Source organism: Scyliorhinus torazame, chromosome 4 (genome assembly GCF_047496885.1).
Source record: "Scyliorhinus torazame isolate Kashiwa2021f chromosome 4, sScyTor2.1, whole genome shotgun sequence".
NCBI classification, from domain to species: Eukaryota; Metazoa; Chordata; class Chondrichthyes; order Carcharhiniformes; family Scyliorhinidae; genus Scyliorhinus; species Scyliorhinus torazame.
The window spans coordinates 195,454,361-195,481,903 of record NC_092710.1 but is presented as its reverse complement, the minus strand read 5'-3'; the positions used below and the strand labels follow the sequence as shown (position 1 = coordinate 195,481,903).

Here is a 27,543-nt window from a genome sequence, read left to right as displayed (position 1 = left end):
TGTTGCAGCTGTACAGAACTCTGGTACGGCCGCATTTGGAGTATTGCGTACAGTTCTGGTCACCGCATTATAGGAAGGACGTGGAGGCTTTGGAGCGGGTGCAGAGGAGATTTACCAGGATGTTGCCTGGTATGGAGGGAAAATCTTATGAGGAAAGGCTGATGGACTTGAGGTTGTTTTCGTTGGAGAGAAGAAGGTTAAGAGGAGACTTAATAGAGGCATACAAAATGATCAGGGGGTTGGATAGTGTGGACAGTGAGAGCCTTCTCCCGCGGATGGATATGGCTGGCACGAGGGGACATAACTTTAAACTGAGGGGTAATAGATATAGGACAGAGGTCAGAGGTAGGTTCTTTACGCAAAGAGTAGTGAGGCCGTGGAATGCCCTACCTGCTACAGTAGTGAACTCGCCAACATTGAGGGCATTTAAAAGTTTATTGGATAAACATATGGATGATAATGGCATAGTGTAGGTTAGATGGCTTTTGTTTCGGTGCAACATCGTGGGCCGAAGGGCCTGTACTGCGCAGTATTGTTCTATGTTCTATGTTCTAAATGTCTTGATCAGAGAACTTCACTTTGTTGATGATGCCATGCCAGTCAGTCACACAGAAACTCAGTGACAAAAATTCATGGATTGTCTCACATGTCTGTAACTTGTTCTCCCTGGCTATAAGTGACAAGAAAGCTATGGTTATGGAACAAGATGTTACATCCACCACAGATCACACTAAATAAAACCTCGCTGGAAACAGTTAGCAAATTCTGTTACCTTGGGTCCATGGTGACAGAAAATCTGCCCCTTGATGAAGAACTCAATGCACTGGCTCAATGAAGAGTGCAGGAGGGCATGCCAGGAGCAGCATCAGGCTTACCTGAAAAAGATTCGGTGTCAACCTGGTAAAGTACAATGCAGGACTACTTGCATGCCCAAAAGCAGCAGCAGATGATGGACAGTGCTAAGAGATCTCACAACCAATGGATCAGATTCAAGCTCTGCAGTCCTGCCACATCCTGTTGTGAGTGCTGGTGGGTAATTAAACAACTAACCGGGGGAGAAGGAAGAAGGAGTCCCCATCCTCAGTGATATGGGAGTGTGATGAATGTAGAAATTTAAGAAATATTGTGTTAAATGTAGCTTGTGCAGTAAGGGTTAAAAGCTTGGGTTAGTATGTGACTGCTGCAATCATGAAAAGCAGCTAGGTTTTTTGGAGACAGAGGTGCAATTAAAGCATCGTAAAAGTAAGATCATAATTCACTCCAGCCATGGATATTGTTTTTGATGTTGGGTTAATGGAATTTTGTTAAATTGTATTCCCCATGGAGTAGATAATTAGAGACGTGCAGCGGGATTCTCCCTTCTGGCGACTAAGTCCCCATGCCGGCGGGAGAACCGGCGCCAACCACTCCGGCGCCAGCAGCCCCCGAAAATGCGGAATTCTCCACACCTCCGGGGGCTAGGTGGACGCCGGAGGGGTTGGTGCTGCTCCAGCCGGCGCCGAAGGGATTGCGTGAGTTTGCGCATGCGGCGAAGGGCCGGCGTGATCTCACACATGCGCGGAACCGCCGGTGTGGTTCCGCGCATGCGCAGAACGACCGGCGTATTTTGCCGCATGTGCGGGGGGTTCTCTTCTCCGCGCCAGCCATGGCGGAGCACTGCAGGGGCCGGTGCGGAAGGAAGGAGTGCCCCCACGGCACAGGCCTGCCCACAGATTGGTGGGCCCGATCACGGGTCAGGCCACCGTGGGGGCCCCCCAGGGTCAGATTCCCCGCACCCCCCACTGACTTACCTGCCAGGTCCCGCCATGGGGGACCATACATAACCCACGCCGGTGGGACAGGCCAAAAACGGAATTGCCTGGGGTGCTGCTGCCAATGGCCCCCGGCCGGCATGGCGTGAACCCCGCCTGAAAACCGGCGCCGGAGAATACGAAAGCCGGCATTGGGGCAGCGGAGCGGGATTCGCGCTGCCCCCCGGGGATTCTCCGATCCGGCGGGGGGTCGGGGAATCATGATCATTGTGTCAGTTTAGTAAGATGATGTAGTCAATAGGAGGAGCCAGGGACTGAAGCAGTCAGGTGTTGCGTTTTCAAGTTGCAGTTCAGTTACAAATTTGACTGGGGACAGGAGAGGAGCAATTTCTCAGGCTGGCAGTTTGAACAGTTTGAATCAGGTGAGAATCTGCAAGCTGGGTCCTGAAGGATATCGCTTTCTCAAAGTGGGGTATCCAAGACATCTCTATTATGCATGTATTCCTGGGTCTGCAAACTGTGTTTAATTCCTGGGTCTGCTAACTGTGTTTAAACGAGGATTTTGACCTGAGATGGGTTTTGTTTGAGTCGAGGTAAAGATAGCAGTTAAGGGTTATTGTTTCATTGTATTGTTAAGCATTGTTTATTGGGTACTTGTAAGCTATTTTTCTTTGTGATGATGTTAGTGATTAAGGTTGTTTGAACGTACCATATCCTTATTTGTCCGTGGAATCACTCCTGGAGTGAAGTATCCTTTCCTCACAGTATTACAAATTAAATAAAATATTGGGGTTTCTGTCCGTTATCTTAGCAACTGTTGGGTTCTGGCCATGATTGTAATATGGAGCCCAGGGCGTCAGTGTGAAAGACAAGGCTGAGGCATTTGCAACCATCTTCAGACAGTGTGCTAATTGGATGATCCATCTTGGCCTCTTCCGGAGGTCCCCAGCATCACAGATGTCAGCCTTCAGCCAATTTGATTCACTCCATACGATATCAAGGTACGGCTGAAGGCACTGGACACTGCAAATGCTATGGGCCCTGATAATATTCCAATAATAGTACAGAAGACTTGTGCTCCAGAACTTCCCACACCACTAGCCAGACTGTTTCAGTACAGCTACAACATTGGCATCTACCCAACAATGTGGAAAGTTTCCCAGGCTTGTCCTGTCCACAAAAGTGAGACAAATCTAATCCAGCCAATTACCGTACAATCAGTATGCTCTCAATCAACAGTGATGAGATGGAAGTGGATGTTGACAGTGCCATCAAGTGGCACTTGCTCAGCATAACCTACTCAATGATGTGCAGTTTGGGTTGGATCAGAACCATTCAGCTCCTGACACCTTTGTTGCCTCAGTTCATATATTGCCAAAATAGCTGAACTCCAAAGGTGAGGTAAGAATGACTGCCCTTGACCGAGTGTAGCATCAAACAGCCCCAGCAAAACTGAAGCCAATGGAAATCAGGGGAAAAACTCTACACTGATTGGAGTCATGCCAAGCTCAAAGGAAGATGATTGTGATTGTTGGAGGTCAATTATCTCAGTCCCAGGACTTCACTACAGGTTCCTTGGCGTAGTGACATAGGCTCAAGTATATTCAGCGGCTTCATCACTAAACTTCATTCCATTAAAAGGTCAAAAGTAGAGACGTTTGCTGATGACAGCACAATGTTCAGCATGATTTGCAATTCCTAAGATACTGAAGCAGTCGTTTCCATAAGCACCAAGACACAAACCACATTAATTCTTCAGCTGATAAGTGGCAAATAACATTCATGCTAAACAAGTGCCAGGCAATGACCATGTCCAACAAGAGAGAATCAAACCATCTCCCCTTGACAATCAATGGTATTGCCATCACTGAATCCCCCACTATCAACATCGTGTGCGTTAACATTGACCAGAGACTGAATTGAGCTTTGCAATTCCCGGCCGGAGTGGCGCAGCTCGGGCTAGTAGCCATGGTCGGCCGGCATAGTGAGGGAGGGGGTGCTGGGGGCCTCAAAGAAAGAAAGTGTGGCTATTCCCTTTGTTGGGGAATTCTTTTTAAAACACAGTTTTTAATTTTGTCGAGATCTGGTCATATTTTACATCAACTGCTGGGTTATAATTGGGACACACCCAATGACAAACCTGAGTATCTGTATCCTGGGTCATAACGAAGGCCTGGGTCATGGGAAGTCTGAAGCCTAGAGAGCTCCTACATTCAACTCAACCTCCCCCTGCCACCGCCCCAAATAATTAAAGTGGCAATATGCCAAATAGTCATGGATTTTCAAGGCCAACATCTTTTGTAAACGTCAATGTTTCCCACAGTTCGTGCACATTGACCTATTTTATGAGAACTTTGACACAGATTTGGAGGTGAAACAGGTGAGAAAGCGAGGGCAATCAAAAGGAAGTCGGGCAAAACTCAGGAATATGACAGCAGCAAACTCACAAATGAAATGAAAATGCTTGTGCTCTGGGAAACAAACATAACACACGCTTGTCCTTTTTGCCAGTGCAAAGAGCACAAAATTGGACAGGCAACATAAAATCTCCGTCAATAGGCTTTATAGGGTCTTAATTGGCCCTTCAACTGTTGGTGGCACGGCTCTGACTCCCAGGCACCCCACTGATCTCAATATTGTGTACAATAGTGATGACATTGGGATGCATGGACGCAAGGCCCCGCCCAGGCCGAACCCTGGCACTGCCACCCTGGCAGTACCATCCAAGCACCCTGACTGCCAGTATGCTCGATGGAACTGTTAGGGTGCCAGACTGGCAGTGCCAAGGCGCCCAGATGCCAGGAAAGTGCCAGGTTGCTACTCTACCCTGTCCCCGATCATCCAGGGGTCTTTAATGGCCTTCAAGACCATACAAGGGGTTGTTATGCCTGGTCCAAGTTTGTGTAGACCAGTACTAAATGGCACCCTGGCGAGGTCTCTCAGGCGCTGCCGCTGACTCCCGGACGCCGGGTGAATCTGACATCTGGGTATTTAAATGAGCCTAATGACGGAGTGAGTCGGGTGACTCACAGTTGGCCAGGTGTCCAGCGCGGAGCCCAATTTGGGACACTCCCGGAATTCACCTGCAGCACCCAGATCTGCGCCGGGCGCAAGACAATCGCTGAATCGTGGCCATCATCTTTTCCAAGTAACGTTTGGACTCGTCAAGACTTATTTCTAACACTCTGTTTGAATTAGTTTGAGCTCAATTTAGGGCTTGCGTGCAAATCACCTGTTGCTGCTGAATCACACCCTTGAAGTGTATCTATTTCCTTCTTATATATATTCAGTGGTTTGGCCTCCACAGCCTTCTGTGGTAGTGAATTCCACAGGTTGACCATGCTCTGAGTGAAGAAATTTCTTCTCATCTCAACCCTAAATGGCCTCGCTCATATCCTGAGACTGTGACCCTTTGTTCTAGATCCCCCAGCCAGATAAAACAGAAAAGGAAGAAAACAGCAACAGCAGCTCCCAGGCATCTGCAGCCACCAGCAGGAACAAGCAGCAAATCTGCAAATATTTTAGTTTATTATGAGGACACAATGAGTTTACAATGAGGACACCAATCACATCACCCCCCCCCCCCCCCCCCAACCCCCACCTACATCAGTGGAAAGGTTTACCAGCCCAGTCCACCGGAAAACGGAAAAGGCCGCTGCAACACGGAGCACGGCGGAGGAGAGAGAGAGAAAACCATTTCACCATTCCAGTTCGGCCCAGAACAGGTCCGGCACATCAAACCAAAACAAATTACAGAGCAACCAGTGAAGGAAAACACAAACAGGCAGGAAGACAACAAAGACGCCAGCCGTACACCAAGGACAAAAGCCAAAACAAATGAACAACGCCACCAGCTGCTGAGGCAGCGCACCCACACTCCCCTCCCCCTACCTGTGCCCCCTCCCCCCCAATCCCCATACACACACCCAGCTTCAGACCTACATTGGCGGGAAGGTGAGAAGAAGCGACCCAAGCCACTGGAAAGAGACACCGACACTGATCCAGTGGAAGAAGAGGAGGAGGGATCCTCCCCCCCCCCTAACCAGCATCAGTAGCATACACTGAAAGAAAACACATAACTGGCAGGAATATAACGAGGACACCAGCTGCAGACCAAAGACTCAATCGAGACAAAAGACAAAAAGAATACAATTCCACCAGGTGCCAAGTCAGTGCATGTTCCCCTCAACCACCCCCCACCCTCACCCGCACTCCCCACCCTCACCCGCACCCCCCACGGCCCCAACAGCAGACTCACATCGGTGGAAAGGCGACCAATGTTTGTACAGCAAAGCATATATGGGAACATCAGTGCATGCATATCGATAAGGGTGTGTGTGTATAAAGAGTATAGGCGTGAATGACTGCGCGTGTGTGACTGTTAGAGTATGCATGCGTGAGAGCGAGCAGCACTCACCACTGGAAAAGGACATGGGGCACAGCGGAAAGAGGAGAGAGACAATCCCACCCCTTTCTCTAGAACCGCTAATTTGCTGGGGTTCAGGCCATAGACGCGAGAGGGGTTGTAGCAGGCAAGCACACAGCCTTCAGAAAAAAAACAGCAACACACTGCCAATGGTGAAAAATGACTCCGCCCGCTCCCCGACCGGTAGCTCCTGCATCAATGGAAAGCCGCCTGCTAAGCCCATCACCGGAACTTCTCATTGACCTGGAGCATAGTGGAGGAGGGAGAGAGACAAAAACTACCCCCCACCCCCCTCCAGCACTGACAGCGTCTTCCAGCTGCTCCCAGGCCACAGAGGCAAGAGGGGCTGCAACTGGCAAAAAGATAATCCGCAGATACATGGTATCCATCATACAATCCCCCCCACCCCGCCGACAAACATAGAGTAAAAGGAAAACAAGGAATATAAGCGACTGGCACAGCTCCCATAACAGGAGCAGCAGATGGCTACTGAAGATAAAATGTCACCGGTAGTCTATGAAATTGTCCCAGCACAACCTCGACCCGGGCTATGAAGTCGAGCCAGGCTGCCGCCCCTCCTCTCCTGTAGTATCGATGTCTGATTTTCCATCACCACCCTATCCGAGGGCCGGGTCACAGGAACACAGGGGCTTTAACAGGTGACCCATGTGTCCAGAACAGAACACACAGTCAACACACAAAACAGGCCTTTACAAACATCCACAGGCTGATCGAGCAAGCCCTCAGCACAGTAGTAGGCATCGCTAAAACCCTCTCCTCACTACACTCCAGGTAAAAGAGAGCGAAAGGCAACTACCTTCTTGCGTCCTTTTCTTCATCCAGAAAGCAGGAAGTAAGTCCAAGGAGAAGAACAAAGAATGAACAAAGAACTCTTCGGCCCTCCAAGCCTGTACCAGTCATGATTCCACTTTTGGCCAAAATCCTCAGCACTTCCTAATGCCCTATCCCGATATACCCATTCTATCCATGTATTTGTCGAGGTGCCTTTTGAACGCCGTTAATGTACCTGCTTCCACAACCTCCCCTGGCAACATGTTCCAGGCACTCACCACCCTCTGTGTAAAAATCCTGCCTCGCAAATCTCGTCTAAACTTTGCCCCACGGACCGTGGGCGGAATTCTCCCCCCCCAATGCCGGGTGGGAAAATCGCCCGGGCGCCACGCGCGTCCCGCCACGCTGCCCCGATGCCCGCACGCGATTCTCCCACCCCCCACCCAATCCGGCGTGGCGCGAATCTCGGCTGGCCGCTGGGAGAATCGCTGCTTGCCGTTGGTAATGGGCGAGCGGCAATTCTCTGGCCCGGATGGGCCGAGCGGCCTGCCCAACACGACAAATTCCCACCGGCGCCATCCACACCTGGTCGCTGCCGGCGGGAACAGCACCGGAACGCTGGGGGGGGGGGAGGCTTGTGAGGGGGGGGGCGAGGGTAGTTCCTGCACCGGGGGGGCGCTCAAAAGGGGTCTGGCCCGCGATCGGTGCCCACCGATCGGCAGGCCGGCCTCTCTGAAGGAGGACCTCCTTTCCTCCGCTGCCCCGCAAGATCCATCCGACATCTTCTTGCGGGGCGGCCTCGGGGAGAACGGCAACCCGCGCATGCACGGGTGACGTCATTTACGCGGCGCCGTTTTTACGCGGCGCCAAAGCCTGACGCCTGTAAAGGACGCGGCGCCGCTCCTAGCCCCCCCCGGGGGCGGGAGAATCGGGGGCTGGGAACGGCCTCCGATGCCGGAGTGAAACACTCTGGTTTTCACTCCGGCGTCAGGACATAGTCTCCCGATGGGAGAATTGCGCCCCCTAAATCTATACCCCCTGGTGACTGACCCCTCCATCCTGGTAAAGAGTGCCTGCCCATCCACTCTATCCATGCCCTTCATAATCCTGTAGACCTCTTAGCATGTCGCCCCTCAACCTCCGTCGTTCTAATGAAAACAGTCCGAGTCTATTCGGCCTTTCCGCATAGCTAACACCCTCCAGACCAGGCAACATCCTGGTAAACCTCCTCTGCACCCTCTCAAAGCCTCCACATCTTCAGGTAGTGTGGCAGCCAGAATTGTGCGCAATATTCCAAGTATGGCCTTGTCATAGATATGTCATAGAATTTACAGTGCAGAAGGAAGCCATTCGGCCCATCGAGTCTGCACCAGCTCGTGGAAAGAGCACCCTACCCAAGGTCAACACCTCCACCCTATCCCCATAACCCAGTAACCTCACCCAACACTAAGGACAATTTTGGACACTAAGGGCAATTTATCATGGCCAATCCACCTAACCTGCACATCTTTGGACTGTGGGCGGAAACCGGAGCACCCGGAGGAAACCCACGCACACACGGGGAGGATGTGCAGACTCCGCACAGACAGTGACCCAAGCCGGAATCGAACCTGGGACCCTGAAGCTGTGAAGCAATTGTGCTATCCACAATGCCACTGTGCTGCCCACCGTGCTTACCAAGGTTCTATACAACTGTAGCATGACTTGCCATTTTTTATACGCTATACAATGAAAGAAAGCATTCCGTATGATTTCTTGACAACCTTGTCCACTTGTGTTGCCACTTTCAAAGATCTGTGGACCTGCACACCCAGATCTCTCTGACTTTCTATATTCCTAAGAGTTTTGCCATTTCCAGTACATTTCACCTCTATATTAGACCTACCAAAACGTATTACCTCACATTTGCCTGGATTAAATTCCATTTGCCATTTCTCTGCCCAAGTCTCCAACCTATCTATGTCCTGTTGTATCCTCTGACAATCCTCAATATCTGGGCAGCATGGTAGCACAGTGGTTAGCAAAGTTGCTTCACAGCTCCAGGGTCCCAGGTTCGATTCCCGGCTTGGGTCACTGTCTGTGCGAAGTCTGCATGACATCCCCATGTCTGCGTGGGTTTCCTCCGGGTGCTCCGGTTTCCCCCCACAGTCCAAAGATGTGCAGGTTAGATGGATTGGCCATGATAAATAGTCGTTTGTGTCCACAAAAAGGTTAGCTGAGGTTACTGGGTTACAGGGTGGAGGGGTGGGCATAAGTAGGGTGCTCTTTCCAAGAGCCGGTGCAGATTCGATGGGACAAATGACCTCCTTCTGCACTGTAAATTCTACGATTCTATCTGCCACTTCACCAACCTTGGTGTCATCTGCGAACATTCTAATCAAACCAGCGACATTTTCCTCCAAATTATTTATGTATACTACAAACAACAGAGGCCCCAGCACAGATCCCTGTGGAACACCACTAGTCACAACCTTCCATTCAGAAAAACACCCCTCTACTGCTATCCTTTGCTTTCTGTGACCAAGCCAGTTCTGTATCCATCTTGCCACCTCACCTCTGATCCCATGTGACTTCACCTTTTGTACCAGTCTGCCATGAGGTACCTGGTCAAAATCCACATCCACCAACATCCACCGCCTTCTCCTTATCAATCATCTTTGCCACCTCCTCAAAAAACTTGACCAAGTTCGTGAGGCACAACCCCCCCTTCACAAAACCATGCTGTCTATCACTAATGAGTCCATTTATTTCCAAATGGGTATAAATCCTGTCCCTGAGAATTCTCTCCAATAATTTACCTACTACCAACGTGAGGCTCACCGGCCTATAGTTTCCTAGATTATCCCTGCTACCTTTCTTAAATAGCGGTACCAGATTAGCTATTCTCCAGTCCTCTGTGACCTCAACAATGAGGATACAAAGATGTCACTCAAGACCACAACAATTTCCTCCTTTGCTTCCCTCAGTATTCTGGGGTAAATTCCATCAGGCCCAGGTAAACTATCTACCTTAATGTCTTTTAAAACAGCCAATACCTCCTCATTTTCCACGTCAATATAACCCAGACTGTTCACACACCCTACCCAAGAATCATCTTTCACAAAATTCTTTTCTTTGGTAAACACTGATGCAAAGTACTCATTTAGTACCTCGCCCATTTCCTCTTGCTCAACGCATACATTCCCCCCACTGTCCTTCCCCCCACTGTCCTTAAGTGGTCCAATCCATTCCTTGGCCACCCTCTTGCTTTTTACATATGAGTAGAAACCTTTGGGATTCACCTTAATCTTACTTGACAAGGAATTGTCATGATCCCCTCCTAGTCCCCCTAATTTCCTGCTTCAATACCTTCCTACTTTCTTTATACTCCGCAAGGGTTTCGACTGTCCCCACCCTTCTAGACCACACAAAAGCCTCCTTTTTCTTTTTGACGAGGTTCACAATATCGCTCTTTACCCAAGGCTCCCTAAACTTCCCATACTTATCCTTTGTTCTCTTAGGACCGTGACTTTCCTAAATCCGGATTAACTGTCGCTTGAAAGACTCCCACATGTCCAATGTTGATTTACCCTCCAACAGCTGCACCCAATCCAAATTCTTCAATTCCTGTCTAATATTATCGTAATTTGCCTTTTCCCAGTTTAGCACCTTTATGCTAAGGTTACCCTCATCCCTATCCAAAAGTACCCTAAAACAGTGTTCTTCAAACCTTTTTTCCGGGGACCTTATTTACCAACCGGCCAACCTTCGGGACCCAACCTGGCCGACCTTCAGGACCTAACCTGGCCGACCTTTGCGACCCACGCCGGCTGACCTTCGCGCCTCACGCCGGCCGACCTGAGCAACCCACCATTTTCTCTTACCTTGTTTGCTGCTGATAAAAATGGAGGAAATGGTTTTGGGTCCCTTTGGCCCTCGTACATGCTCCTCCAATGGAACCTGTTGGATGAAGGTGAAGCCTTCCGGTGTCGGAAAATATGGAGTTTCCATCTCTCCAAAGTTCTGCATTTTTTTCCGTAAAACTTTATGAAATAAAAAAAATAAAATGAATAAAATAAATGAAAAAAAAAATTAAATAAATAAAATAAATGAATAAAATAAGAATTAAATAAATAAATAAAATGAATAAAATTAATAATAACCCCCCAAACTTGTAAAACAAAAGGCTGCGACTGTTTTAAAAAAATAGAGGCTGCACTGCGCATGCGCGCCCGATCATCGGTGCGCATGCGCATAGTTTTGCGCATGCGTGCCGATGATCGTGCGCACATGCGCAATGGGGCCGATTTTTTTTTAACATGTTCGCGGCCATTTTAAAGGCCGCTTGCAGCCGGCGTTATTAAAAGCCGGCTGCTGCGCAGGGATTTGCACGATTGGGAGCGCCGCGAAGGACGGCTCCGTGACCCTCCTGACACCTGCCCGCGATCCACCTGCGGGTCGCGCCCCCAAGTTTGAAGAACACTGCCCTAAAACGTACGGAATTGTGGTCACTACTCCCAAAATGTTCCCCTACTGAAACTTCAACTACTGTCCAGTCTCATTCCCAATACCAGGTCCAGTACTGCCCCTTCCCTAGTTGGACTATAGTTACAGACTCTCATGCAGTCTGATTAAAAGATCTATCATATATATGAGAGAGAGAGAGAGAGAGAGAGAGAGGGGTGGGGGAGGGGAAACCAGCAGTCATTGTGGACAGTGGTGGAAATGGTTTTTCTCTGCTAGCTACCAGGCAGAATGTTGATGGGAGCACATCTGGTGAACAAGTAGATGGAACATGGAAAGATTTAAGGGCACTGGATGATTCACCCTGACAGGTTTGGATGAAGGAATCACTGCTTCTAGATGTCAATTTGGGGATTTGCTGCAGACTGAAGGAAACTTTCTAACTCAGTGAAATAAGGAGAAGTGGGCATGTTGGAAGCTGGGAGTAACTTTGGACTTGTTTGTGTAAAAAACATATAATTCTGCAGAGAATGTTGCATAATATATCGAATTTATAGAGCTGAAGGAGGCCATTTGGCCCATTCGGCCCAACAAGTCTGCACCGGCTCTTGGAAAGAGCACCCCACTTGAGACCACACTTCCAACCTATCCCCGTAATCCAGCAACCTCACCAAACCTTTATGGACACCAAGGGCAATTTAGCATGGCCAATCCAGCAAACCTGCACATCTTTGGACTGTGGGAGGAAACCGGAGCACCCGGAGGAAACCCACACAGACACGGGAAGAACGTGCAGACTCTGCACAGATAGTGACCCAAGCCGCGAATCGAACCTGGGACTCTAGAGCTGTGAAGCAACTGTGCTAACTAATGTGCTACCGTGCTGCCCACATATAAATGTGATGTAGTCATATTAAGAAATTAATAAGGGATATCTTTTCTGTAATCTAGATGATTAGTTGCCTATTTGGTAGTGTTTTAATCGATGCTGATTTTAGTTTGTTACAGTAATAGTCTTAAAACTTGAAATCTTATCATACGATTCCTGGGACATCAAGGGCAGGATTCTCCAATCCCGCGGCAGAGTGTTCACACCGTCGTTAACGTTGTCGCGTTTTACCACGGAGTGAACGGGCCGCTCCCAGAACTAATTCTGGCCCCTACAGGGGGCATGCATGGCACTGGAGCGGTTCGCGCCGCCCCAGCTGCCGATGCCAGTGCAAACTGTGTGCCACGGAATCCACGCATGCGCAGTTGTGCCGGCGCCAACGCGCGCATGCACTGTGGCCTCCTTCAATGCCCCGGCCCCGACGCAACATGGCGTAGGACTACAGGGGCCGGCGCGTAGGAAAGGAGGCCTCCAGCCACAGAGGCCCGCCCACCAATCGGTGGGCCCCGATTGCGGGCCAGGCCACATCGGAGGCCCCCCTCGGGGTCGGACCCCCCCTCCCCTGCCACAGGCCGCCACCCGAACCTTCAACGCCGAGGTCCCGCCGGCCCTGAGCAGGTTAGAAGGGCGCCCGCGGACTCGGTTCTTTTCTTAAGGCCGCTCGGCTCATCCGGGCCGGTGAATCAGCAGGCCGGCCGCGTAGAGCGGCCCACGACCGGCGCCGTGCCAACCATGCCGGCGCCAATGCCGCCGATTCTCCGCTCTGCCAGCCCCGGGCTGGGAGAGGCCCACCCCAAATCTCTTTTATGTTATTGGTATCTATTGGGATCATAACAATGAGTCAAGACAGAATCAATGTTATGAGGATGGAAATAGATGATATTAGTGATGGCATGAACATAAGTTTGGCCAAATATGGCTACTGATGAAAGTTTATGAACAATTTGATTTTGTCTTACACTGTTACCGGGGAGATGGATGGAGTCAGTAGCTAGGGAACTGAGTTTGGAGTGGGGTCCGAAAACAATGACTTTGGTTTTCCGAATATTTAATTGGAGGGAATTTCTGCCTGTATGTTAGATAAGCAGTCTGATAAGATAACAACATTGAAGAAATTAAGAGAGGTGGGTGAGGTAGGGCTGGGCATTATCAGTTATATCAGATAAGAAATGAAAACTAATGCTGTGCTTTTGGAGGATATTGCCAAGTCTGTAAATAAGAATGAGGGCCATGCGTACCAGAAGTAATGGCCTGAAAGAAGGGAGAGAAGCCACTGCAAGTGTAAAAATTTGTTCATGGGATGTTTGCGTCACTGGCTAGACCAGCATATATTGTCCGTCTCTAAATGCCCTCGAGCAGGTGGTGGTGAACTGCTGAGGTAAGTCTGGTGTAGGTTCACCTACTGTACTGTTAGGAAAGGGGTTCCAGGATTTTGATCCAGTGACATTGAAGGAATGGCGATATATTTCCAAGTCACGATGGTGTGTGGCTTGGAGGGGAAGATGCAGGTGATGGTGTTCCCATGTCTCTGCTGCCATTGTCCTTCATGGTAGTATAAGTTGTGGGTTTGGAAGGTGCTGTTGAAAGAGCCTTGGTGAGTTGCTACAGTGCATTTTATAGATGATACACACTGCTGCCACTGTGTGTTGCTGGTGAAGGAAATGAAGGTTAAAGGTGGTGGATGGGATGCCAGGACATATCTGGGTAGTTTTCCACATTGTCAGATAAATGCCAGTGTTGTAGCGGTACTGGAAAAGCTTGGCCAGGGACACAGCTAGTTCTGGAGCACGTCTTCAGTCCTATTGCTGGAATGTTGTCAGGGCCCATAATCTTTGCATATCCAGGGTCTTTAGCCATTTCTTGATATAACGTGGAACATAGAACATAACAGTGCAGTACAGGCCCTTTGGCCCTCGATGTTGCGCCGACCTGTGAAACCACTCTAAAGGCCATCTACATTATTCCCTTATCGTCCATCATGTCTATCCAATGACTATTTGAATGCCCTTAGTCTTGGCGAGTCCACTACTATGAGGTATCTGTGATCCTAGGGTCCTCAGAAGGAGGCTGAGATTAACCATCCCCATGGTACTTCTGGCTGAAGATAATTCCCAAATGCTTCAGCCTTGTCTTTTGCACTCATGTGCTGAACTCCCCGAAATTGAGGATGGGGATATTTGTGGCACCTCATCCTCCACTAAGTTGTTTAATTGCCCACCATCATTCACAGATAGATGTGGCAGGATTGCAGAGCTTCGATCTAATCCTTTAGCTATGGAATCATTTAGATCTGTCTATCATTTGCTGCTTTCTCTGTTTGGCACACAAGTAATCTGTAGCTGTCGCTTTATCAGGTTGACGCTTCATCTTTAAGTATGCCCGGTGCTGCTCCTGGCATGTCCCTCCTGGCATGTCCCTCCTGGCATGTCCCTCCTGGCATGTCCCTCCTGGCATGTCCCTCCTGCACACTTCATTGAACCAGAGATGATCCTTGGGTAATGCTCTGACTACTCTTCGATAGATAATAATGGAAGCCTGTGAGAGCAGTGCTACCCTCTTGGATGACAGTAAAGGGATATTTTAGGAGGATAGCGTGGATGAAGTTCTCTAGATTGTGGCTCTTGGGTGAAAAATTGTAAATCTTAGTGCATTATTTAAGGAAGGCGCATAAGCTCTATGAGGTTCCACTAAACGGCATTCAGATGAAAATAATTACATTCTGCTTCAGGAAGAAACTAAGAGAGCAAGGTGAAAGACCAGAAGATCTGCAGTGCGGAACATTTGACTCTCGCGAGGCTCAGTTTAAGGACAGCGCTTCAGGAACTGCCTGATCATACATGGAAGATCATCTCACTTGCCTTTATCATCATATATTCAATCTCTAGTTTTCCCTCCCCTGAAAGGTCCTGATTTATGTGGGAATGTGGGTTCATGGCTACTGACCAAAATAGGAAATGATCATGTGCAAGGGTAAACAGTGAGAGTTGGCAAGCTGTTCAACTGCAGAGACATAAAAGTCAAGCCTACTCGAGCGCAATACTCACTTTAGTGCAGAGCACATAATCAAAGATCTCACCTGAACTTCCTCCTGACTGTTCTGAGGGTTGCTGAGGCCAGTTTATTTAACCATGCTGTTGTCTCAACCTTGCAAAGGTAACACAGCACAAATAAGGAACAAGCCCAAGACTTTCTGTTGTGTATGCTCAGGAACACAGAGACCATCTGTGTTCAAAGGCTGGTCCCTGTGCAAAATTTCTACTGTTATTTACTTAAACGTTTTTTTAAAAATGGCATTTTCGAATAGATTTTTTATTCCAAGATCGATGCTGTAAACCAAATTGGACACTAAATCCAAATGAAACTGCTGTGCACAGAGCAGTAATATTTTCCATTAGTCTCTGTATCTTCTCTTGAATTTACGAATGCCCTTGCTCCGGTCACAGTTAGATTGAGATTCATTACTGTGGCGGGGGGGGGGGGGGGGGGGGGCGCACTAAATAAGCACTCTGCCTGAACCAGGAGTGGGTACGAAGTAGTGAAGACCAAAGTTTGCCAAGCTGCCCTCTTAGAACTTAGAAATGGAATTAAGAGTTCTGAGATAAAATGGATATTAAAATGCAAATCAATTGCTAGTCAATGTGTCAGATGCAGTACTCAACTCCTCCTCATCCCGAAGGTGGTGCAGATGACCAAATAACCTAAGGAACCAGTTAAGTCATTCCAACGAAGGGTCATCATTCTGGGTAAATTCTTACAAAAACTACACCAAGCAGCAAACTCAGACGTGGTTATTTTTCAACTGAGTCAGGGGAAATGTATCAAGGGAAATGTATCTAATTAGTACATATATATCCTTTTGAAAATAAGTACTACAAAGCCCTGCCCACTTTCACAAGATGTATATAAATATACTTAAAGAATCAATGGCATTTCCAGAATCATGCTGATCATTTCAGAAAACCATCGGATTCGTTTTAAACAAACTATCAGTTACATTTAGTGGTTTTCAGAGTATTTAGGAAGAATTGAAGCTGGGGTCTTGACTCAAGTCGGCTAAACACCACTTTAAATCTCCCAGGCAGAAGTGTCTGTAACTGAGGTTATAACTGAGAAAGACAGAACTGATTGACAGCTGCAGTCTTGTAATTCAAACCCATGAGCTTTGATTTGTGGGGCATCATACACAAGGGCCCCGTCATTAACCATACACTTTGAAGATTCAAGTATGCAGCTCTTGCCTCGACTACACATTAAAGCACAGTCCCAAGCTGCACTTCCATTTACTATTGTTTTTACTCAGTAAAGATTAAAGCGAATGTTTCACGTGTATTGAACAAACTATAGTTTATTTCCTACCAAGTTTTTTTAACCATTCAAATGTTTGTGTTTGATGGCAACAGCTAAAACAAAGGGCAACTGGGGACAATATTGCATCTCTGCTCATGTCCTGTAACTGAGGAAGATGAAGAAAAAGGCTGCGTTCACAAAAATCTGAAAACTACCTTTCTGCTAACCCAAAATAGCCAATTGAGAACATGGGTAACAAACATTAAACCAATTAAATGATGTAACCCTTGATGAACGATGTAAGTAACCCTTGGCTTGAAGAATCACGCTTTTTACTAGCACATAACCTGGCTTATTTCCACAAAAATGCACGTGTAGATATTTGCAATGATGGTATGAATAAGAGCTGAGTTATCATAAATCTTTAAAAGCTGCACTGTTAGGGTGGTCGCTAATGTAAAACTAATATCATGATCGAGACAGTCATACAACATGGCACAAAGCCAAATAATCGATTAACAGATCTCACCTTTGTTCGAGCTATTTGAAGGCACCCAGTCTGTTTCCTTTAGGGTTCTGAATTGGACTCGCTTGCTTGCCCGACTTTCCCCATTCAGGCCAATAGATTGAACTTGAATCACATACTCCGTGTCTTCCTCTAAATCCCACAGCACACATGCTCGATTTGTCGTATTCACTTCACGGATAGACCTTTGCATCTGACCATCTTTCCTCTGCATCGAACAGTACATTGATATTGATTAAAGTTCAGCTCACACTTCATAGATAACGTATTTGGTCATCACATCACTACATAATTTACTAAATCTATCGCAGTTCTACTGTAGGATTTGCATATTGTTTTTTTTTACCATTTATTTTTCTACATGAAAAACAGTTTTATTTTAAGGGCCATTTTCGGTCTGGAATCTCAGGTCAAGTAGAAGCATGTGAGTTTTGTTTAGTAATTGATTTCAAATCAGGATCTAGAAATTCAGGAGAGCCTATTTTCCGGTGCATGAGAGGCGCACGATAAAATCTCTGTGCCTGAATGACAAGGTCCTCGGGCCTCATTACACAAAGCAGGTGAATTGGGGAGAGTCAGAGGCAGCTTGACTGGCACAACGGTCGGGATTTTCCCCCAAAATGGCAAAGTGTCAGGTTCTGACTGAAACACACTCCCCAGAAACACACCCAAGTTTTCTAACCAGATCTTCTGACACTTTGTCAGAAACAATCGATTTGTGCCATCACTTTGGTGGGGTGGGCCTGATAGAGCCGGTAAGCCCAGCTACTCAGATATCAAAGCACCATATTTAAAGATGGTGCCCCGACCGGCAAGAAAAATGAACTGTCTCCAACCCCCTACAGTCATGGAGGACTCCCTCCCCCCTCCACCAAAAAGCTACAGGGTGGCCAACTCTCTCCCCCCCCCCCGCCCCCCACCCCCCACCCCCACCACCCCTCCACCCCCGCCCTCAGGATTTGCAGCCGCGGCAAACAGAACCAAAGAATGGCGCTGAACATGTTTGAAGATTAGATGCTGCGATGCTATCAACAGCCCTCAGGCATAGAAGGAGTGGAGGGTACATGTCAGGTAGTAGAGGGAGGCTGGAATTAAGTGATTGTTGGTGGGAAATGGGAAATTGGTAGTTGGCGTGTTGCTGTTCCATGTTCTGTCGATGTGGATTCAGAAGAGCATTTCTGCTGCTCTGGTTCCACATTTAGGCAAGCACATTTTAGAAAAGTACATTGTTTGGTTTTGGCCTGGCTTTCCTTGTGTCTATTGCCTCAAGACAAACCAATATTCCAATAGGCACTCAAACAGGCAATAGGAACATTATTTGCATATAAGGCAACACCCGTTTCAGACAAGAGTATATGTTTAGGTGGCACGGTTGTAAGCACTGATGCCTCACAGCGTCAGTGACCCGGGTCTTGGGTCACTGTCTGTTTGGAGTTTGTGCGTTCTCCCCATTCTGTGCGGGGTTCCTCCAGGTGCACCTTCCGCAGTCCAATGATGTGCATGTTAGGTGGATTGGCCATGATAAGTTGCCCATTAGTGTCTAGAGATGTGCAGGTTAGGTTATGCGGTTACGGGGATAGGGGGAGTGGGCAAGGCCAATATTTACCAACATGCAGTACAACACCCCTCTGGCTCACAATAAGATCGGTCCAGGGCCCATCAATTCACAATTTGTTGTGGAAGATTTGCTGGAACCCATCATCAGAGAAGGTCGGGTATGGGTTAAAGACTCAACTATAGGGAATGCATTCCCAGTACACCAGCCATGAGTCCATAGCCTCCTTATGAAGTTGCATTTCATGTCTACTTAGTGCTCCACCATGGAGAGGTGATTAGCATGTTTCAATCAGGCTTCCAGCCTAATTTAAAATTCACTGCTGCTTTTCTCCCTCGGTTTCCACGGGAGTAAAGGAGTAGAGAGCTGCCAGCACCATAAAGAAAGTAACATGCCCAGTACTCCTTGTGGGCCAGGAAGAACAGGAGTGCCCCTCCAGACATCACGAGGCAGCCAACGCCCTCAATCACAGATCTCTCTCCCTTCTATTACCCTAATCATCCACCTTCCCCAGCTCTCACTTCCTGAGGTTCTTTCCCAAGAGGCCTCGGCTGCGGCCTCCTTTTTAAAAATTAATTTACAGGATGTGGGCGTTGCTGGTTAGGCCAGCATTTATTAGCCCATCCCTCCTGCTGCTCCTTTACCCCCCTGGCATGCCCGACAGGCAATTTGGTCATTGGTCAGGCAGGAAACAGAACAAAAAAAGGTCCTGGAACCCACTACCACAGAGAGTAGTTGATGAGATTAGCACAGATGCATTTGCAGGCAAGCTTGACAAACACATGAAGAAGTAAAGAATAGAAGGACATGTTAATAGATTTAGATGAAGGAGGGTGGGAGGATACTCATGTGGGCTGAATGGGCTGTTGTTGTGCTGTTAACACTGATATATTTTCGAAACCTATTGTTTGTCTTTCAATGATGATATTCTGTGAGTGCCTGTAATCATTTCATCTGCTTCTCGTGTTATATCAGGGCATTCTTTTTGACAGATGTGATTACCACCTTCTGGAGGCGTGCTGACGTTGGATGGATTGCCTTTGTTTAGGAGTGTGTGACTGATCCAGAATTACTAATGAGGCTAATTTAGAATGTAGGGACAATTTTCTAGTCAGTGCTCTGTTGGAGTTACTGCCAGCTGAGATTAGCCATCATCTTTGCTGCACCTATTTTCTGGCCCAGGTCAAAGGAAGTTGTTTTTACTGTTTTAATTTTTTATTAACAGCCATGGAAAGAAGAGGCATGTGAGTATAAGAGATGTAAATAGATACAATAATTCAAAGGCTCCTAAATTATGAGAATACACAAGGTTGGCAGATAATAACAAGACTCCAGTCATTTAAAAATGAGATAATGTTGAATAACAAATTGCTGATGATCAGTTCTGTTTTACTGATTTCTCACAAAGCTGAATTACTTCTGCCTTTCCGACCTCCCGATTAAAGCGATGCACTTATACGAGTAGTGACCACAATGTTATTTATGGGCCTCACAGTGGGAAAAGATACATTAGACAGAGGCTGGTTGATCTTATCAAAAAAATATCAGGCCATATGTATCAGTACTGTTGTGTTATGTAATTTGGAATAACACAAGCAGCCACTTGATGCAGTTTTAAGTAAAAGATGCTCCAGACTTTGAAGTGAGTTCAATGCGTTTTATTGAATTATTAGCACAGTTCTCAATGAGTTCGACTCTCTGCTAATGAAATGAAATGAAAATCGCTTATTATCACAAGTAGGCTTCAAATGAAGTTACTGTGAAAAGCCCCTAGTCGCCACATTCCGGCACCTGTTCGGGGAGGCTGGTACGGGAATTGAACCGTGCTGCTGGCCTGCCTTGGTCTGCTTTCAAAGCCAGCGATTTAGCCCTGTGCTAAACAGCCCGTGTCTAAATGTAGTAACTCAGTCTCACTGAACCAACCTTGCTCGGAGCCACGTGCTGGGATGTGATGCTGAGGAGACACCCTGTCTCACTCTGTAGATGTTGGTCTGTTGAAAGAGGCGGGGTGTGAGTGCCTCATCCCTTTTATAGTGAGATACCACCCCTGAGTGTCATGACTGCTCATTCGTCATGTCCTATTCGATGTATTCATTAGCTGCATGTTTGCATATCATGATATGGACCACATCCAAGTAAAATTCTCACTTTACTATTTCAGTGATCTGTAACCGGGCTCTGAATAACCACAAGGTCTGAAATAATAAACGGTCCATACTGAAGAAATGACGCTATCTTGAAAATAAATAGATAAAAGATGCATATCCATAAAAATAAAACAAAATGCAAATGATTTATCATGATTACCAGGACATGGCATTTCATTAGAAACCTGCAATAGCAGGAAGTTAAATCAGAAATTAGAATTGGTGACAAGTTGCGATTGTATACTGGAGCACTGAAGTACTGTGATGTGATACTGAGTACAGCTGCTATCAGCTGCAGTGTGATGGGGTGCTGCTGGCTGGAGGACAGGTAATGGGAAGATATCTCAAAAACAAATTTCAACCTCTGTGGGAATGGAGGTCTGTGCTGCTTTAATGACCAATCGCACCTCCTACCATACTTACAAACCCGACCTCATGCACAGAAAGGGGATGTGTTGGTGTGGCGGGCGGGGAGGTGCTGGTGTGGCGGGCGGGGAGGTGCTGGTGTGGCGGGCGGGGAGGTGCTGGTGTGACGGGCGGGGAGGTGCTGGTGTGATGGGTGGGGAGGTGCTGGTGTGGGGGGCGGGGAGGTGCTGGTGTGGGGGGCGGGGAGGTGCTGGTGTGGGGGCGGGGAGGTGCTGGTGTGACGGGCGGGGAGGTGCTGGTGTGGCGGGCGGGGAGGTGCTGGTGTGGCGGGCGGGGAGGTGCTGGTGTGACGGGCGGGGAGGTGCTGGTGTGACGGGCGGGGAGGTGCTGGTGTGGCGGCTGGGGAGGTGCTGGTGTGACGGGCGGGGAGGTGCTGGTGTGACGGGCGGGGAGGTGCTGGTGTGACGGGCGGGGAGGTGCTGGTGTGACGGGCGGGGAGGTGCTGGTGTGACGGGTGGGGAGGTGCTGGTGTGGGGGGCGGGGAGGTGCTGGTGTGGGGGGGCGGGGAGGTGCTGGTGTGGGGCGGGGAGGTGGTCTGAGGGGCAGGTGAGGTGTTGGTATGAAAGACGGGGAGGTAAAGGGTGGGGGAAATGTTGGTGCAAGAGGAAGGGGAGGTGCTAGTGTGAGGGGCGGGGAGTTGCTGGTGTGAGGGGCGGGGAGCTGCTGGTGTGAAGGGCAGGGTGCTGCTGGTGTGAGGGGCGGAGAGCTGCTGGTGTGAAGGGCAGGGTGCTGCTGGCGTGAGGGGCGGGGTGGGTTGATGTGAGGGGTAAGGGTGTGCTGGTGTGAGGGGCGGTGTGTGCTGGTGTGAAGGGTGGGGTGTGCTGGTGTGAGGGGCGGGGAGCTGCTGGTGAGAGGGGCATGGAGCTGCTGGTGGGGAGGTGCTGATGTGAGGGGTGGGGAGCTGCTGGTGTGAGGGGCGGGGTGGTGCTGGTGTGAGGGATGGGGTGGGTTGGTGTGAGGGGTAAGGATGTGCCGGTGTGAGGGGCGGGGAGCTGCTGGTGTGAGGGGTGGGGAGGTGCTGGTGTGACGGGTGGGGAGGTGCTGGTGTGGCGGGCGGGGAGGTGCTGGTGTGACGGGCGGGGAGGTGCTGGTGAGAGGGGCATGGAGCTGCTGGTGGGGAGGTGCTGATGTGAGGGGTGGGGAGCTGCTGGTGTGAGGGGCGGGGTGCTGCTGGTGTGAGGGATGGGTGGGTTGGTGTGAGGGGCAAGGATGTGCCGGTGTGAGGGGCGGGGAGCTGCTGGTGTGAGGGGTGGGGAGGTGCTCGTGTGAGGGGCGGGGTGGGTTAGTGTGAGGGGCGGGGAGCTGCTGGTGTGAGGTGTAGGGGTGGGCTGGTGTGAGGGGTAGGGGTGGGCTGGTGTGAGGGGTAGGGGTGGGCTGGTGTGAGGGGTAGGGGTGGGCTGGTGTGAGGGGTAAGGCTGTGCAGGTGTGAGGGGTAAGGGTGTGCTGGTGTGAGACGTAAGGGTGTGCTGGTGTGAGACGCAAGGGTGGGCTGGTGTGAGGGGTAAGAGTGTGCCGGTGTGAGGGGAGGGGTGTGCTGGTGTGAGGGGTAAGGGTGTGCTGGTGTGAGGGGGAAGGGTGTGCTGGTGTGAGGGGTAAGGATGTGCTGGTGTGAGGGGTTAGGGTGTGCTGGTGTGAAGGGTTAGGGTGTGCTGGTGTGAGGGGTAGGGGTGGGCTTGTGTGAGGGGTAAGGGTGTGCTGGTGTGAGGGGAGGGGTGTGATGGTTTGAGGGGTAAGGGTGGGCTGGTGTGAGGGGTTAGGGTGTGCTGGTGTGAGGGGTTAGGGTGTGCTGGTGTGAGGGGTTAGGGTGTGCTGGTGTGAGGGGTTAGGGTGTGCTGGTGTGAGGGGTAAGAGTGTGCTGGTGTGAGGGGTAAGGGTGGGCTGATGTGAGGGATAAGGGTGTGCTGGTTTGAGGGGTAAGGGTGGGCTGGTGTGAGGGGTAAGGGTATGCTGGTTTGAGGGGTAAGGGTGTGCTGGTGTGAGGGGTAAGGGTGTGCTGGTGTGAGGGGTAAGGGTGTGCTGGTGCGAGGGGTAAGGGTGTGCTGGTGTGAGGGGCACGTGAGGTGTTGGTGTGAAAGACCGGTAGGTAAAGGGTTGGGGAGATGCTGGTGCAGGAGGAAGGGGAGGTGCTGGTGTGAGGGGTGGGAAAGTGCTGGTGTGAAGGGTGGTGAGGTGCTGGTGTGAGACGTGGGGAGGTGTTGGTGTGAGGGTCGGGGTGTGCCAGTGTGAGGAGTGGGGAGGTGCCGGTGCGAGGAGTGGGGAGGTGCTGGTGCGAGGAGTGGGGAGGTGCTGGTTTGAGGGGCGGTGAGGTGCTGGTGTGAGGCATGGGGTGTGCTGGTGTGAAGGGTGGGGAGGTGCTGGTGTGAGGGGCAGGGAGGTGGTGTGAGGGACAGGGAGGTGTTGGTGTGAGGGGTGGGGAGGTGCTGGTGTGAGGGGTGGGGAGGTGTTGGTGTGAGGGGTGGGGAGGTGCTGGTGTGAGGGGCAGGGAGGTGCTGGTGTGAGGCATGGGGTGTGCTGGTGTGAAGGGTGGGGAGGTGCTGGTGTGAGGGGCAGGGAGGTGGTGTGAGGGGCAGGGAGGTGTTGGTGTGAGGGGCGGGGAGGTGTTGGTGTGAGGGGTGGGGAGGTGCTGGTGTGAGGGGCAGGGAGGTGTTGGTGTGAGGGGTGGGGAGGTGCTGGTATGAGGGGTGGGGAGGTGTTGGTGTGAGGGGCGGGGAGGTGTTGGTGTGAGGGGTGGGGAGGTGCTGGTGTGAGGGGTGGGGAGGTGCTGGTGTGAGGGGCAGGGAGGTGTTGGTGTGAGGGGTGGGGAGGTGCTGGTATGAGGAGTGGGGAGGTGTTGGTGTGAGGGGCGGGGAGATGTTGGTGTGAGGGGCGGGGAGGTGCTGGTGTGAGGGGCAGGGAGGTGTTGGTGTGAGGAGTGGGGAGGTGTTGGTGTGAGGGGTGGGGAGGTGCTGGTGTGAGGAGTGGGGAGGTGCTGGTGAGGGGCGGTGAGGTGTTGGTGTGAGGAGTGGGGATGTGTTGGTGTGAGGGGTGGGGAGGTGCTGGTGTGAGGGGCGGTGAGGTGCTGGTGTGAGGAGTGGGGAGGTGTTGGTGTGAGGGGTGGGGAGGTGCTGGTGTGAGGGGCGGTGAGGTGTTGGTGTGAGTGGTGGGGAGGTGTTGGCGTGAGGGGCAGGGAGGTGTTGGTGTGATGGGTGGGGAGGTGCTGGTGTGAGGGGCAGATGAGGTGTTGGTGTGAGGAGTGGGGAGGTGTTGGTGTGAGGGGCGGGAAGGTGTTGGTGTGAGGGGCAGGGAGGTGTTGGTGTGAGGGGTGGGGAGGTGCTGGTGTGAGGAGTGGGGAGGTGCTGGTGTGAGGGGCGGTGAGGTGCTGGTGTGAGGAGTGGGGAGGTGTTGGTGTGAGGGGCAGGAAGGTGTTGGTGTGAGGGGTGGGGAGGTGCTGGTGTGAGGGGTGGGGAGGTGCTGGTGTGAGGAGTGGGGAGGTGCTGGTGTGAGGGGCGGTGAGGTGCTGGTGAGAGGAGTGGGGAGGTGTGAGGGGCGGGGAGGTGTTGGTGTGAGGGGTGGGGAGGTGCTGTTGTGAAGAGTGGGGAGTGTGCTGGTGTGAGGGGCAGGTGAGGTGTTGGTGTGAAAGACGGGGTGGTAAAGAGTGGGGGAGATGCTGGTGCAAGAGGAAGGGGAGGTGCTGGTGTGAGGGTGTGCATGATAGGTTCAGGGAGTGTTGGGGAGTGGGCCAAGGGAGGTATTGGAGAACAGGGTTGGAGGGGGATGCTGGGAGCGAGGTGAGGGGTGTGTTGGGGGAGGGGTGGGGTAGGTGTTGCGGAAAAGGAGGGGAGGTGCTGAGGAACGAGACGTTGGGGAGATGCTGAGGAGCGAGGGGTGGGGGAGGTGCTGGGAGTGGGCTGGGAGAGGTGTGGGTGCAGGGCACAGGAGGTGTTGGGAAGTGTGAGGAGCAGGGTGGAGGAGATACTGGTGAGTAGGAGGTGTGGGGAGTTGGCAGAGGGAGGTGTGGTGAGTGGGCAAGGGGAGGTGTGGGAAGTGGGCAGGAGATGTGGGGAGTTGGCAGGGGGAGGTGTGGTGAGTGGGCAAGGGGAGGTGTGAGAAGTGGGCAGGAGATGTGGGGAGTGGGAAGGGGGATGTGTGGGGAGTGGGTAGGGAGACGTGTGGGGAGTGGGCAGGGGGAAGTATGGGGAATGGGCAGGTGCTGGGTAGCGGGCAATGGGAGGTGTGGAGAGTGGGAAGCGGGTGTGAGGAGCAGGGTGCTGGAGAGTGGGTAGGGGAGGTGTGGAGTGGGAAAGGGAGGTGTGGTGAGTGGGTAGGGAAGGTGTGGAGTGGGAAAGGGGAGGTGTGGGGAGTGGGCAGGGGGAGTTGTGGGGAACAGGGTGTAGAAGGTGCTGAGGTGCTGGTGTGAACAGCACCATTGCATCTTTGGTGTACCCCAGATGTGCTGCCCTGGAGCTTGGAATTTACGGGCTAATATCTAACGTTGGATCTGTTTCTGGGGTTGGGCAGCTGCTGAACAATCTTGGAGTGTGTCAAGAATTACATTAACAATGAATTTAAGATTGTCAGTCGGGCTCGCAATGTGATTCACTTAAACTTGCTAGAAGCTACATGTACTCATATGCAGGGAACTGTCCTCTGTGAGCAAAACAGATGTCCAAATATTGCACCTTTTTTAAAGAAACAAAAGCATTGGGGACAATAGCTCCCTGGTGTCTTTGCCATGGCAACATCTTAACCAACCAGGGCCAACTTGCTCACCAATCAGTGCCCTTTTTCTCATGCAGTGTAAATTTTTGTTCCCTTTGATATTTGGCATTCTTTCACTTATCATCATGAGTTCAAGACGAAAAGTCTTTGACAGCATTTTTTCAGTGCTGAACAATTTATTCTGATATGAAATGAAGGCCATGTCATTTTATTCTGTATTAGCTGATCATCTTACATGCTGACACATACCGATACTAGTGTGGGGGCTTACGATGAAAGCTGAACTTTTACTCTGGCTTTTTAAACTATTCTCCAGCAAAATGATTTTCTTCTGTGGGAGTCCGCACAGCTTTCTCTTCAATAAATCTGACTGCCTTCATGCTTCAGGAAGATCCCTTATTGCACACAGCTAGAATTGGAAGGTGTACCCCCGCCCCCACCGCCCCCCACTCTCCACACACACACACACGCATAGACTACTGCGCCACCGTGCTGCCCCCTACTTGCAAGAATTCTAAGTGCTTGAGAATAATTATGTTTTTTGAATCCTTTACTTTATAGGAAAAATAGCAAAAAGATCACAAAAAATGTTATAAAAGTGAGCAAATGGCGGATACTGTGCTTAGAAAGTGTCCAGAGTCCTCCCATACTGTTGGGAGTACATTTTCAACTTGTGTTTCTGTAGTGTTTCTAAGACGGGTGGAACCCGCTGGCCATTTTTAGCTGTTTACCCCATGTCTCCTGGGGTTCTGCTGATTTCCCATTGATGTTATGCAGGAGGTCAGAAGAATCCAGTGGAAATTCAGGTTTGTTTCTACATTTCTACATGCATTCAGATCATATCCAATGAAGTTCAACAGAATCTGAGCATCAGTGTGTTCTCCGATACAAGAAAATGGTAGAATTTTGTCTGAGTAAAGGAGTTGTAATCGAAAGGCAAAACATTGTTTTGATATAGAAAATGGAACACTGCCCTCATATGTAACCATTCCAAATCTTCAGCTATTCAGCAGCAAAGGTTTGAGAATATGATGACCGCCCACAACTTCCAGAACAAAACATTTGTGACTGTTAACTTGTCAGCTCTCTGACATTGACTGCAATGAAAACTGGCATTTGCTGAGCAAAACCGCATCAAACGGCAGGTAACGGAATCTGCTGAGATTTTGTAAACAGCAGCCAAGAAGTGAATTGAGATTCTAAGGCATTACCAATTGTGATATGGCATAACCAATGATAACATCTCCTTCAGGAACATCCCAGGATACAGTGGCAGAGTTGGCCTTCAGGTGACTGACAGTGACATTGACAGGTGCTGGTGGTCTATCAGCTGAAAAACACAAATCAATGGTTGACATTATATCTATTTTCCCATGCAACTGTCAGCAGCCGTGCAAATATTTATCTTAGTAACTGGTGGCATGTTGACATGCTCATCCATCGCTAGATGTAGAACACACACTGTTCATTTTGTGATTATAGTCAACTTATTCAAATAAAAGCTTCAGCTGTAATTTTATTGCTCCTTTGAGAATCATTTTGTACCATTGTAATTTGACATCATATGTAAAATGGGTTTCTATCGCTGCTGTTACCAAAAATA

At 50.0% G+C, this 27,543-nt stretch overlaps 1 protein-coding gene across 3 annotated transcripts in view; it reads right to left on the bottom strand.

Annotated features, from left to right (window-relative positions):
• The window catches only part of fndc4b (fibronectin type III domain containing 4b), a 330,788-nt gene that overhangs the window by 176,078 nt on the left and 127,167 nt on the right, over positions 1–27,543 (bottom strand). For 2 of the 3 annotated variants that reach the window (XM_072499056.1, XM_072499057.1), the window contains exons 2-4: positions 27,152–27,270; positions 17,118–17,322; positions 10,833–10,991 (exon numbers count right to left, since the gene is read on the bottom strand). In XM_072499056.1, the coding sequence (XP_072355157.1) occupies positions 10,833–10,991; positions 17,118–17,322; positions 27,152–27,270 (483 nt within the window). The remainder of the gene's footprint in view (positions 1–10,832; positions 10,992–17,117; positions 17,323–27,151; positions 27,271–27,543) is intronic. The other variant, XM_072499058.1, reaches the window with a different exon arrangement.